We start from the raw sequence: 14,722 nt of genomic DNA, 5'->3' as shown, positions 1-14,722 counted from the left end.
TATGGGTTTAAGGTCAGGCAAGTTTGCTGGCCAATCAAGCACAGTGATACTGTTGTTTTTAAACCAGGTATTGGTACTTTTGGCAGTGTGGACAGGTGCCAAGTCCTGCTGGAGAATGAAATTTCCATCTCCAAAAAGCTTGTCGGTAGAGAGAAGCATGAAGTGCTCTAAAATTTCCTGGTAGACTGCTGCACTGACTGGCCTTGATAAAATACTGTTCAACTACACCAGCAGATGACATGGCTCCCCAAACCATCACTGATTGTGGAAACTTCGCACTAGACCTCAAGCAGCTTGGATTGTGGCCTCTCCACTCTTTCTCCAGACTCTGAGACCTTGATTTCCAAAGTCTAGTGTGAAGTATCCACAATCAGTGATGGTTTTGTGGAGCCATGTCATCTGCTGGTGTAGGTCCACCGTGTTTTATCAAGACCAAAGTCAGAGCAGCTGTCTACCGTGAAATTTTAAAGCACTTCATTCTTCCCTCTAACGACAAGCTTTTTGGAGATGGAAATTTCATTCTCCAGCAGGACTTGGCACCTGTCCACACTGTCAAAAATATCAATTCCCGGTTTAAAAACAACAGAATCACTGTGCTTGATTTGCCTGCAAACTCGCCTGATCTTAACCCCATAGAGAATCTATGGGGTATTGTCAAAAGGAAGATGAGAGACACCAGATCCAACAATGCAGACGAGGTGAAGGCTGCTATCAAAGCAACTTGGGCTTCCATAACACCTCAGCAGTGCCACAGGCTGATTGCCTCCATGCCACGCAGCATTGATGCAGTAATTGATGTAAAAGGAGCCCCGACCAAGTATTGAGTGCATTTCCTGAACATACATTTCAGCAGGCCAACATTTCGGATTTTAATCATTCTTCAAGCTGGTGTTATAAAGTATTCTAATTTTACTGAGATAATGACTTTTGGGTTTTCATTGGCTGTAAGCCATAATCATCATCATTAACAGAAATAAACACTTGAAATAGAGCACTCTGTTTGTAATGACTCTATATAATATGAGTTTCACTTTTGTATTGAAGAACTGAAATAATTTAACTTTCTCCTTCGCCTCATTGGGGGACACAGGACTGTGGGTGTATGCTTCTGCCGCCAGGAGGCTGACACTAAGTAAACTTGAAAAAAAAAAAAAAGTTAGCTCCTCCTCCATCGTATACACCCTGACACTGGCTACCAGAGACTCCAGTTTATGCTTAGTGTCTCAAGGAGGCACATCTCTGGGTCCTGGATTTCTGGACCCGACTTTCAACATTTTTGAGGGTCCGATCTCCCCAAACCATGAACGGGCAAGCACGTGTGATACTACTCCACGTATCCTTCCCCGCTACGTGGGATTTTTCACTGGACTTGGCCCTGACCACCCTGAGGTATCTAGACCCCAGGCTGTACAGGTGCACCTAGACGTCCGTGTGTTCCCCCCTGATTTCCACACCCCTGCGTGGGGCGTTAGCTGGGGTGGAGGACGGTCCCTCTCCTTATCCTGGGATAATGGAGTTTGGGTTCCTGCACCGTCATTCATTTCCACCCCTCGCTGAGTGTGGTGTGTCAAAGGGGGGGCTCCTGAGTACCTGTTGCGGGCGCTACGTTTTGGTCCGGCGCTGTGGCGCCTGCGGCGTTAGCAGAGATGCGGCGTTATCCGGACGGCGCCGCGGCGTTGGGTCGGCGGCGCCGCAGCGCTCCGAAACGGCGCCGCGGTGTCGGAGAGAGAGCGGCGCCGCTGTTCCTCCGGAGGCTTCGGCCTTGCCTGGCTCCCTGCAGGCGTGGGGCTGTTTCCTGGAGCCCGGGACTTCCGGGCGGCGGGCTGCGCTGCGGGGCTCCGCCCCTTCCGGCGCGTCATGTCCGGTTCCGGCTTCTCCGGTCACTGAAGGGGAAAATTGAGGCCGCGGCTTCGGGCCTGCTCTAGGCTGCGGCTTAGTGTGGCGGTCCCTCCCCCCTATAGCCTGCTGGACATATAAAGCAGCACATTTGGGCTCCGTATCGTGCGGTCAGGATCCATCTCTGTATTCGTGGGGACACAGGACTGGGGTAAGTGCTTCTCTCTCCATCTGGACTGAAGCATTCCTTTTTTCCCAGTCTCTGGCCCTGGGTATAGCATTACGGATCATTATGTCTAGAAAGGTTAAGACTCACACGGTTCTTTTTTCCAGTTGTGTATCTTGTAATGCCCTTTTTCCGCACGCCCAAAGCAATCGCCTCTGTGAGGCCTGTGACTCTGAACGTGTCCAGGAGCCCCCCCCTGCCAGTCCTCCAGTAGTCTCTCCGGCTCTGGTCCCTCAGCCAGATGCTGTGGTAGCTCCACCGGAATGGGTCTCGTCCTTGTCGCAATCCATGGCGTCCCTTACTGAAGCAATCAAATCTCTGCAGACCCCGGCGGTCGGGACCGGTAATCCACCTGTCTCAGAGAGGGCCTCGGGGTCTCAGGAGTCTTCGGCCTGCAGGGGCCGCGCTCTCACTCGACAGACCCATGGAAAGCGGATTTGCAAGGCGTCTCCCAGGCACTCAGGTGCTTCCGCATCCTGGAGTTCCGTATCTCACTCTCCTTCCCCTGCAGAAAGTGGTGAAGTTGAGACTGATTACGAGTCGGAAGGGTCTCTTAATTTTGATAAACCTGGGTTTCAGGAGTCAGTAGACAGCCTAATTGAAGCTGTCAATCAGTCTTTGGGGATAGAAGACGAGCTCGTCTCTTCCTCTGATCATAGGGTCTCATTTAAGCGGACTAAACGGGCCCATAGGGCTTTTTCTTCTCATTCTGAGTTCGAGGACCTGATTCGACGCAATCGGGAGCACCCGGACAAACGCTTTTCAGGGCAAAGAGCTCTGAAGGCGAGGTATCCCTTTGCTTCGGAACTTTGTAGTGATTGGGCAGAAAATCCTTCTGTAGATCCTTCAGTGTCCCGTTTAGCCTCTAACACGTTGCTATCTCTCCCTAATGGCTCATCGATTAAGGATCCTACGGATCGTCTTATAGAGAGCTTGGCTCGTTCCGTCTTCGAGGCCTCAAGCTCAGCACTTTTTCCTTCCTTTGCAGCAACTTGGGTTGCCAGGGCTATGATAGCTTGGTCAGACTCGTTATCTAAGGCTCTCCAAGAAGGTAATGTGTCAGCAGAATTGGCTGAAATGTCGTCTCAGGTTGCTATGGCCGGTAGCTATCTGATTAACGCATCTCTGGATGCGGCAGATTGTGCTTCTTCAGCTGCGTCTAATGCTATTGCCATCAGAAGGGCCCTTTGGTTAAGGTCCTGGCGGGCTGATTCTACCTCTAAAAAATCTCTTACATCCCTGCCGTATCAGGGTGGTCGTTTGTTCGGAGAAAAGCTGGATCAGCTCATTTCTGACTCCACAGGAGGGAAAAGTAAGTTTCTTCCTCAGCAGAGGGCTAGACAGCCTTTTCGGCGCCAATTTCAGGCCCGTTTTAGAACCTTTCGCTATGTCAGATGGGCCCCAGCATCAGGTTCTCCCGCGCAGGGTCGGCCCAATCAGGACCGAGATGGTCGGACCCCTTATACGGCCAGCCAGGGGGGAAGAATGCGTCCCCAGTCTACTAGATCCAGAGGATCTAGGGCGCAAAGATTTTCGGCCAAGTGACTGGAGGCCTCCTCCGGGCGCCTCCAAAAAAGTAGGCGGACGTCTACTTTTATTTCGCCAGGTCTGGCTTCAGGTAATCCACGACCAGTGGGTGGCAGAGCTCGTATCTTCAGGTTACAAGATAGAGCTGGTCCGTCTTCCTCCTCCCCGGTTCTTCCCATCCCGTCTTCCCAGGTGCAAATCTCTTCGTCAAAGCTTGTTCAATTCCATAGACTCTCTCCGTATCAGCAGTGTCATTTCTCCTGTTCCAAAGGAAGAAAGGTTTCAGGGCTTTTATTCCAATCTTTTTGTAGTGCCCAAAAAGGATGGAGCAGTGAGGCCTATCCTAGATCACAAACTCTTAAACAGGTTTGCCCGCGTTCGACACTTTCGGATGGAGTCTCTGCGGTCGGTCATCGCCTCTCTGGAAAAGGGAGAATTTTTGTCCTCAGTAGACATTCAGGATGCTTATCTTCATATTCCCATCTTTCCGCTCCATCAAAGATTTCTCCGGTTTGCCGTAAACAATCTACACTTCCAGTTCACGGCATTACCTTTCGGATTGGCCTCCGCTCCCAGGGTGTTCACAAAGGTCATGTCGACTGTGGTGTCCATTCTGCACTCCCGGGGTATAGTCGTCTTGCCATACCTAGACGATCTGCTGATCAAGGGACCGACATTTCAATCTTGCAGGGAAAATGTCGGCATCACTCTGGACACCCTTTCCCGTCTAGGTTGGTTGGTAAATTTAAGGAAGTCATCCCTACAGCCGTCTCGAAAAATCTCTTTTTTAGGCATGATCTTCGACACCGCTCAAGCTCTATCTATCCTTCCACAGGACAAGGTCCTAGCCCTTCGGCGGGAAGTGAATCTTCTACAACCATACCCTCATACGATTCGGTCCGGGATGAGGGTGTTAGGAAAGATGGTTGCAACCATAGAGGCGGTTCCGTTTGCACAGTTTCATCTTCGACCCCTCCAACGAGCAATCCTATCAGTATGGAACAGAAATCCTCTCTCTCTCAACCGCAAATTTCGGTTGTCTTTCCAGACCAAGCAGGCTCTCGCTTGGTGGCTAAACAGCTCATCTCTACTCAGGGGGAAGCCCTTTCCCCCAACCAATTGGCTAGTGGTCACAACAGATGCCAGTCTCCTGGGTTGGGGAGCAGTGTTCTTCCATCACACAGCTCAGGGACGCTGGTCTCCTCGGGAATCAGATCTCCCCATCAATAACTTAGAGATTCGAGCAGTTCGGCTAGCCTTGTTACGTTTTCACCATCTTCTGGCGGGTCGCCCTGTCCGGATTCAATTGGACAACGCCACAGCGGTAGCTTACATAAATCACCAGGGGGGCACCCGCAGCAAGGCAGCCATGCAGGAGGTAAAACTGATTCGACTCTGGGCGGAGAGAAATCACTCTGTGATCTCAGCGGTCCATATTCCGGGCGAAGAAAACTGGGCGGCAGATTTCCTAAGCCGTCAGGGTCTAGCCTCCGGGGAATGGTCTCTCCATCCCGAGGTATTTCTGCAGATATGCCATCTTTGGGGAACTCCAGACGTGGATCTAATGGCGTCCAAGGTGAATGCCAAGGTGCCCAGTTTTGTCTCTCGGTACCGCGATCCCCAGGCTATCGCCGTGGATGCGCTGGTACTGTCTTGGAACCAATTTCATCTCTCTTATCTGTTCCCTCCTCTGGCACTGCTCCCGAGAGTAATCAAGAAGATCAAATCAGAGAGAGTGCCGGCCATCCTGATCACTCCGGATTGGCCACGACGGACCTGGTATGCAGACCTGGTACAACTTCTCGCCGGGGTTCCTTGGCGGCTCCCTGATCGGCCGGATCTTCTATCTCAAGGGCCGATCTACCACCAGAACTCAGAGGTCCTACGTTTGACGGCCTGGCCGTTGAATCTTGGGTTTTAACTCAGGCTGGCTTTTCTCAAGAAGTGGCTGATATCATGATCAGTGCACGTAAGTCCGTTTCGGCCAGGATTTATTATCACACTTGGAAGGTGTTTCTTTCCTGGTGTAGAGAACGCGGGCTGCCTCCTCTGTGTTTCTCCGTTCCAAACATTCTAGCCTTCCTTCAAGCAGGCCTGGTTTCTGGGCTTGCTCCTAGTACCCTTAAAAGGCAGGTTTCGGCTTTATCAGTCCTTTTTCAGCGCAAGATTGCTCCTAATCGTCAAGTCAGGACTTTTTTCCAGGGAGTCGCTCATAAGGTCCCTCCTTATAAGACTCCTTTGGAAGCTTGGGACCTTAATCTGGTCTTAAGGGCTTTACAGGACGCTCCTTTTGAGCCTCTTCAAGAGGTTTCTTTGATGTTTCTCTCTTGGAAAGTCGTATTTTTAGTGGCCATAACGTCCATAAGACTGGTATCGGAGCTGGCAGCTCTTTCTTGTCGTCCTCCTTTTTTGCGTTTTCATCAGGACAAGGTGGTGCTCAGACCAGCACCGTCCTTTTTGCCGAAGGTTATTTCATCATTTCACATCAATGAAGATATTGTTCTGCCCTCTTTTTGTCCGGCACCTATGCACCGTGTAGAAAAAGCTCTCCATACGTTGGATCTGGTGAGGGCTCTGAGGAGGTACGTTTCCCGTACGGCCCCCTTTCGCCAGACAGATGCTCTGTTTGTCCTTCCGCAGGGTCGCAGGAAGGGATGCGCGGCTTCAAAATCTACCCTAGCCAGATGGATAAGGGCGACCATTCAGGAGGCTTATCGCTCCATGGGCATGACAGTTCCGGCCGGAATCAAGGCTCATTCGACTATAGCAGTGGGGGCTTCCTGGGCCGTGCGGCACCAGGCCTCAGCGGAGCAGGTTTGCAAGGCTGCGACCTGGTCTAGTCTGCATACATTTGTCAAACATTATAATGTCCACTCCCAGACCTCTGCAGATGCAAGTCTGGGTAGAAGAATTCTTCAAGCGGCAGTGGCGTATTTGTAGACAAACATTATCTGGATGTCTTTTACTGGTGAGTTATTTTTCCCACCCAGGGACTGCTTTAGGACATCCCACAGTCCTGTGTCCCCCAATGAGGCGAAGGAGAAATAGGGATTTTTGTGTTACTCACCGTAAAATCCTTTTCTCCGAGACGCTCATTGGGGGACACAGCTCCCTCCCTGTTAGCCTTATGGCTGCTTTGGTTATATCTGATTACATTAGTCAGTAGGATCTTTTCTAGACATAAGTTTTCTGTATTTATGCTGTTATATTATTTTTTGTGTTTTGTTCTCCTACTGCTTTTTGCACCAAACTGGAGTCTCTGGTAGCCAGTGTCAGGGTGTATACGATGGAGGAGGAGCTAAAAAATTTTTTTTTCAAGTTTACTTAGTGTCAGCCTCCTGGCGGCAGAAGCATACACCCACAGTCCTGTGTCCCCCAATGAGCGTCTCGGAGAAAAGGATTTTACGGTGAGTAACACAAAAATCCCTATTTCTCCTTTGCCTTATTGGGGGACACAGGACCCTGATTCCTCCTCAAACCAGGGCATCTGCTTGCCTAGCGCAGAAAGTCCTTCAGCCATACGAGAGACATCCTCTGATGGGAGCCGTCACAGAACAAGGAACATGCAAACTACTAGATAACGACTCCATAGCCTGTCCCACAGGCACTCTCGTGCCTCGGCGTCTGCGAGCTGCGTTTCCCGCTCACCCGTCCTATGTCCCCCAATGATTGGCTCAGAGAAAAGGATTTTACTGTGAGTACACACAAAAATCCCGTTTTTTTATGATATTCTAATTTTGTGAGATGCACCTGTACGTTTTTCTTGATTTTAGTTGACACATAGGGCTATAGAGTGGTTGCTAGTGATGAGCGAACATGCTTGGATAAGGTGTTATCTGCCATGCTCCTGTGCTAATAGAGTATCCTCAGCGTGCTTGAATACTATGTTCAAGTCCCTGCAGTATTCGAGCACACCGAGAATACTCTATTAGCACGCTCGCTCGCTCATAATTAGTGGTTGCCTGATTGATATCGATTTGCAAAGAAAAATTGGGAATTGTCCCATGAAGTCAGATTTTATGGCCTCTTTGACATACTGTGGGATCTACATTATTGCATGGAATTTACATGTTATGTTTTTACCATACAGTTCCTAGGCCAGACCCTAACCAACCAAAACCAGAGGGTCGCCAGATGACCCCCGTAAAGGGAGAGCCATTAGGAGTGGTGTGTAATTGGCCGCCTTCAGTAGAAGCAGCTCTGCAGCGATGGGGAACAACACAAGCAAAATGTTCATGTCTCACCGCCCTGGACGTGACTGGGAAACCGGTCTATACGCTGACATATGGTACAGTGACCCAAAACATAATGTCTTCTACAATGTTTCATGCTTTAGAGCACCCGGAGTACCGTACTTGCTGTCAGTTGTAGAGCAATGTTCTTATTTTTCTGTTTCAGAGCTGGTGCTGCCTAAAAAATCCTTAGCCCTCTTCTTCTGTATTACATCCATCTACTGATACTTAGGAATCAGACAATGACCTTTTATTGAAATCAAGTTTTTGTGTTTAGATTTTTTTTTAAAGTTTTGACAATGTTTGTTTTTCATATCACAATCTGTATTGAAAAAAAGAATGAAATCTTGTCATTTTCACTTTATAGAAGACTTTTCAGAAGTCTCATTATCATCACAGGCAGGATTAGAATGACAGGTAACTCGTCTATACTCAGGTTATAACACAGGATCTACCAATGACAATAGACGATGTCACAGCTGACCTGCTCCCCCTCGCTTCACAATTACATTTGCATACGCTCAGTAGATGCTTCAAAATACAAGATAGGGTGTGAGGTGGCCTGTTGTTGCTAATGTACATGTGTATTTTTTTAAATCACAGGACATTAAAGGCTAAAAAAAAACAAAAAAGCTCAAGTGGCCGATGTGAAAAAGGCAAGATTTCTAATTATTTAAAATGTAGCTTGTGATATTCAAAATTAAAAGTAATTACCCCCTGTGGACATTTGTAAGCTGAATTTTATCTCAATTGCCAGTTTGAAAGTGAATCTCTCTATTTCAATACCATGATTTGTATAGATTCACTTAATAATGTGTTTTTATACTAGTTGGATTTTCCTTTTTTCTGATGCATACACTCCCTGACAGAAGTTATGTCGCTTATCCATGTTATGAAAATAAAAGATTATAACCTGAAGTTAAAATCATCCATTGGTTGTATAAATTATTCTTTTAAAAGCTGAAACCCTCCGAAATGTGGTTTAGGTTAAGAAAATAAATTGGCATCAATGCAGAAATATTGATCAGCTAATGGACACCGAATGGTCAGATTTTGGCAAGACAAAAGTTTTGTCGCCCACCGAAAGTAATGTGATATTCAAACAAATAATTAACTTAAAATGCAAATATATGTTGCATAACATTGGTGAATGAAGTTGTGGTGCTATTAGAGTCATATTTAATATTTTGTGTGACTGCCATGAGCTTGAAGGACTGCATCCATGCGGTTCAACAATAATTCATACAATTTATTAATGACGTCATCAGGAATAGAAAAGAAATGCAGTCTTCCATGCCTCCCAGAGTCCATCTAGATACTTTGGTTTTGTCTTCCAAGCTTCCTCTTTCATCCTACCCCAAACATGCTCAATGAAGTTCATGTCTGGTGACTGGGCTGGCCAGTCCTTGAGCACCTTGATCTTTTTTGCCTGGAGGAACTTTGTTGTAGAGATGGATGTATGAGATTGAGCACCATCCTGCTGCTGAATTTAACCCCTTTTATGATTTGGAATATAAGAGGTAGCTAATACTTCTTGATATTTTAGGCTATTGATATTGCCTTCCACCTTGCAAATGTTTTGCACACCCCCATACTGAATGTAACCCCAGACTATGATCTTTCCACCATCAAATTTAACTGTTTTCTGGGTGTATTTTGGATCCATATGGGCTCCAGTAGGTCTCCTGCAGTATTTGCGGCAGCTGTGGTGTAAGAAGATTCATCAGAGAAATCCACCTACTGCCACTTTTCCAGCATCCATCTGTTTAGCAGGCTGTGGGACTTTGCAAATGCCCCACGGTTTTTTATTTGCCTTTTGTTTAGTGCTGGCTTCTGGGCACTGATTCGACCATGGAGGCCATTTCGAGACAGAATCCTACAAACTGTTCTAGTTGACACAGTGACTTGAGGTGACCAGGCCTGTTGGAGCTCTGCTGCAGTGGAAGAGGGGCTTGCTTTGGATTTTCTAACCAACAAATGTTCCTCTTGAGCAGTTGTCTTGCGGGGTCTGCCGGACCTGGGCTTGTCAAACACATCTCCAGTCTCTTTAAATCTTTTTTTAATTATTTGTACTTGACGCTGAGACACATTAAAGGTGCCAGCCACCTCTGCAGTGGATCTGGTCTTCAGCCTCTTGATAATCCAGGCTTTGGTCGCAGGGTGGATTTTTGTCATGTTGTCAGAGTTCAAGTTGCAGTTCAAGTGAAGGTCTGGGGTGCTGGGTTTCTTTTTATGCACACACTAATTAACCGATCATTTACTGAGCACAGGTGAGGATGTAAACAAGGATTAGGTGCATTATATGACCGGTGACAAAACTGTTGTCTTGCCAAAATCTGACCATTCTGTATCCATTAACTGATCAATATTTCTGCATTGATGCCAATTTATTTTCTTAACCTAAACCACATTTCGGAGGGTTTCAGCTTTCAAAAGAATAATTTATACTACCAATGGATGAATTTAACGTCAGGTTATAAGCCTTTATTTACATAACATGGATAAGCGACATAACTTCTGTCAGGGAGTGTAAGTCCTTCACTTTTATAAACAGTTGGGGTATGTATGCTTGTGGTCTTTTTAAGGTGGATTTCTCATGGAATCCACCTGAAAACCCTCTGCAAAATCACCGTTAAAAGAACATAGTGCACAACAATGTGGAAACGACTTTGCTGTGCACATGTTCAGCCTTATGTCACGACTGGTAACCACTTCATGATGCAGAAATGGTTTAAAGAAGTGACATACTCATTCTTCTGGCGGCTTTGCTTGAAATCTGCCTCCTCTTATAGACTTCAAAGGAAAAAGCAGAGACACCGGCAGTAGAGCTGCCGGAAAACCAAAGGAAAGGACCCAAGCGAAGCCGCTTCAGGAAAATGACCGCTGGTTCCTCTGGCGTCTTAAAGACGTGGGAGCATACCCTTTAAACAAATGTTGTCACCCTGCAGCCGCCACAACGGGGAGCTTGGTGCACACAAATTAATGACCCGTTGTATGTGGTGGCGGTTTTGAGACTTGACTGTAAGATAACTTTTTATATTTCAGGAAAATTGTGGACCAGAAGCGTGAGACTGGCTTACACCCTTCTTAATAAATTGGGGACCAAAAATGAGCAGGGGCTCAAGCCAGGTGATAGGGTAAAGTCATACTTATTTATATTTGCATGTATTTTATGCGCTATTTTGTTTTTTATTTACTTGTTGTTGTTTTTTTCATTGAAAACAATGAATTTGATTATCTGTTTATAAGTGATATATTTTAAGCAAATTTGGCACTATCTACGGCTCAATTAACATTTGTGTTGTCAGTCTTTGTTGGAGGGTCTTTAAAAAAAAAGTCGAAAAATGACACTGTTACTAACACTCCCTTTGAAGTGGAGAAATACATTTTTTTATTTTTTTTAATACACCGGAAGACTAACCGTTTAATTTTATGAATCGATAGTACACATGCAAATAAACAATTTTTGTAATATACCTTATAGAGATTTCTGGTCTCTTCACCTTGATCTTTCAGTCTCCAAGTGTAAAAGCTATATTCAGTGAAGACAGACTGTACCATTACTGAAATAGAAGGCGACAGTTGGTGCTTAGAAGATTCGATGGAGGAGATAGAAGCAGACAGATACACAAATGTCAGATCTTCATAGAATGCGCACACCTGCCAGATTGTATTTTAGAAATGAGAATTTGGAGAATGGGAGTTCAGGAGGAGAAAGAAGCAGATTTTTCTTATAAGATATTACAGCTTCTCTCACTTTCATGTTTTCTATTGATGTATAAAAAATAAAAATAAAAAAATTAAAATTGGCGGTTACTCTATAAGAGGACTAGTTACTTGCCATAAATATGTATGTATATATTTGTTTACCTGGTCTAAATGTTGTGGTTCTAATTAATCAATAGCTGACTTTCTTTTGTTCCTGCACCTCTATGGTCCTGAGACTTTCTACCCCTTTTCCTTATATGAAAATCAATTATTTTAGCCTTAATTAACCAGATTAGATTTATATAAAGGGTAGAGGGGCCATATCTCAAGCACAGAGAGGTGTAGAAAGAAAAAAACACCAATGCCCGACTAGGCAATAAAGCAATTACATGTTAATTGAAAGTGACAGATGATCTGTGTTATCGGTGCATGGATGGATAGATCAGTGGGATCCGACAGCCATCGGCCCCGATCACCCAATAATCGCACCACTTAGGATACATTTCTTTGGGGCTGATATATTAACTCTATTAAATCAAGAGAAAAAAAATGTTCAGTCTATCGGGTTTCTCTCGTTTTTCTATATCTAAAGCCTATTTCTTGTGTAATGCAATGTTATGCTACTTTGTAGTGTACCCAGAGCCCAACATGGTCCCATTTTCAAGCTATACCAAGATAATGGTATCCAGCCGGTTACATTTAGTCTCAATGACTGTCTCTCTCGTATCAATGAATCCAGTGAAAATCCAAAATCATGGCGACCCTATAAATCAGTTGCTACATTATGGTCTAAAAATTATTCTATTCAACCTAAAGTCCTATAAGGAGGTGATCTAGACTTCTGTCTGGAGGTTTTTCTACAAAACTGTCAAGAAGTCTGAGAATTGCAACTTGTTTTGTTGTCCCGAATTCCCCATAAAACTTGCACTGTGGCATTAGACCTACTTCTATATGATATTTCTAGATTTTTTAAATTTATTTTTTTAATCTTTTTTACTTGTGTTTTTCGTCACATGTGATAATGTGTTTTATGGTTTTTTATGTCTGTCTTCTTGTCTTATCACTGCTGGCATGTACATCCATTGGATGAGTATTTGCTTTTCAGACACTTGTCTAAATCTGTTGTATGCATTGTATATGTATTTTTTGTGTGTGAATACCACTTTTATGCACATAAAACACAAATTAAGTAGGAGGCCGATAAGTGGGTTCTGTTGTTCCCCCCTCAGTATTATAAAATGCTCTAATGTAAGGTTTACATTAAAGGGGTCCTCTGGTTTCAGAAAAGTTCTGTTCTCAGGCACAGTTTAATGTAAAAAAAAAAAACAGCCTGGGTTTTACTCACATATATTTGGTTTCCGCCTCTTCCCCGTACTAACGTTAAGAAAACAGCTCTGCAGCCCATCACTGAGCTCAGCATGATTGACTGCACCGCTGTCGAAGTGATGTCAGCGCTGCAGACAAACAGCAAGGACCGCAGCAGAGACTCAGCCCTGACCCCAGCGAGGGTAGGTAAAGGTCAGGTTTTTGTTTGTGTTTCTTTTACAACAAACTATGCCTGGGAACCAAAGTTTTCTGAAACTGGAAAACCCCTTTAACTGTTGTCTTCCATCATTTTCATTTGGCATGTCCAATTCATTGTACCAGTGTGACTTTTTTCGTGTCCCCCACTATACGTTCATTTTTATGTTCTTGTAATATAATTACGGTACATTTTTTATCATTGAATGTATGCATTAATCCAGTGATATGTCTGTCGCATGACGCAATGCTCCTTTGCACACACTTAGTTGTGGATGCAGAATAAAATAATTATACATTACAGCCTTTGCTCCAAATTATAAAGCTTAAAAAACCTGTCACAATGTCAAAAGCTGCCAGTTTTTGTTCTTATTTTATTCATCCTGCTTCCTTAAGTTTTCATTTTTTTTTAGTTATAAGTCCACTATACAGATCCATAGATAGGGCTTTTTATTTAGTTCTTATTATGTTTTTTTTACAAGGGGACGGTGCTCACAGGGTAAAAATATAGAGGAGCCTAAAGACATGCCCCAGAGAATCCTGTGAGCCACTCCCCCTTGTAAAGAATGTGAAATTTAGCACGAAACATAAAGGATCATATCTCTGAAACCATAAGGCGCGGATCAGTGGGACTAAAATAAGAGCAAAAGCTGGCCACTTTACACCTGGTGACAGGCCCTCTTTAAATGCTGAAGCTTTGCAGGTCCAATATGATCGACACTGGAAAGTATCCCGGGGTCAACTTCTTCAGGGCTGTCGACATTGGTTGTTCTGCTCTATGAAAGAAACACAGATGATCCACTTCTTACAGATTAGAGGTTGTTCTCATCAGATTGTTTGTAGAACACTCTGCTCCCCTGCCTCCCAGATTCCTGCTTGTCACGATGGGAGTGCGTTCCTGATATATTGGCAGATAGATTGATCTGTGCTGTGCGCTGTCCAATGATGCAAATGGAAGCAGTTTTGTCTCTGCAACATTGGAGGAGCACATCAGTGGCACTGAAGCTTTATCGATCCAGCTAACCAGCCAGCTCTAGACCAAGCTTGAAAACATTGTGCTCGCATCTTACTTAGGACACTGGCCGCTTCTCATAGATCTGCAGCTGTGGCTGGTAACCTTGGCAATGAGATGTACACAATAAAGTTGGAAAAAAATCCTTTCATTCTTAAGAACGTTGAGGATTTTTAATTGCAAAGTTGCTTGTCTGAAGATCACTTTGCAATTGTACCCATTTGAGTTGATCGGAAAACACCAAGACCCACCGATTTCATGAGGACTAGCCAACCTTCTAATGTGTGTTATGTTGGAGGTCAGAAGGATTGGGCAGGCTGAATTTTCATGACTGATCCTTTTGATCTCAGAGGTTAGTCACTCTGTTAAGGTACCGTTACACTTAACGATTTACCAACGATCACGACCAGCGATACGACCTGGCCGTGATCGTTGGTAAGTCAGTGTGTGGTCGCTGGAGAGCTGTCACGCAGACAGCTCTCCAGCGACCAACGATGCCGAAGTCCCTGGGTAACCAGGGTAAACATCGGGTTACTAAGCGCAGGGCCGTGCTTAGTAACCCGATGTTTACCCTGGTTACCATTGTAAAAGTAAAAAAAAAAAACACTACATACTTACATTCCTGTCGCGTCCCCCAGCGTCAGCTTCCCTGCACTGTGT

At 45.1% G+C, this 14,722-nt stretch overlaps 1 protein-coding gene across 2 annotated transcripts in view; it reads left to right on the top strand.

Annotated features, from left to right (window-relative positions):
- DIP2B (disco interacting protein 2 homolog B) overlaps positions 1-14,722 on the top strand; it is a 259,008-nt gene that overhangs the window by 171,205 nt on the left and 73,081 nt on the right. For both annotated transcript variants that reach the window (XM_069758656.1, XM_069758655.1), the window contains exons 8-9: positions 7,680-7,877; positions 10,867-10,958. In XM_069758656.1, the coding sequence (XP_069614757.1) occupies positions 7,680-7,877; positions 10,867-10,958 (290 nt within the window). The remainder of the gene's footprint in view (positions 1-7,679; positions 7,878-10,866; positions 10,959-14,722) is intronic.

This window comes from Ranitomeya imitator, chromosome 3, assembly GCF_032444005.1.
Source record: "Ranitomeya imitator isolate aRanImi1 chromosome 3, aRanImi1.pri, whole genome shotgun sequence".
Classification (NCBI taxonomy): domain Eukaryota; kingdom Metazoa; phylum Chordata; class Amphibia; order Anura; family Dendrobatidae; genus Ranitomeya; species Ranitomeya imitator.
This window is presented reverse-complemented; position numbering and strand designations above follow the sequence as displayed.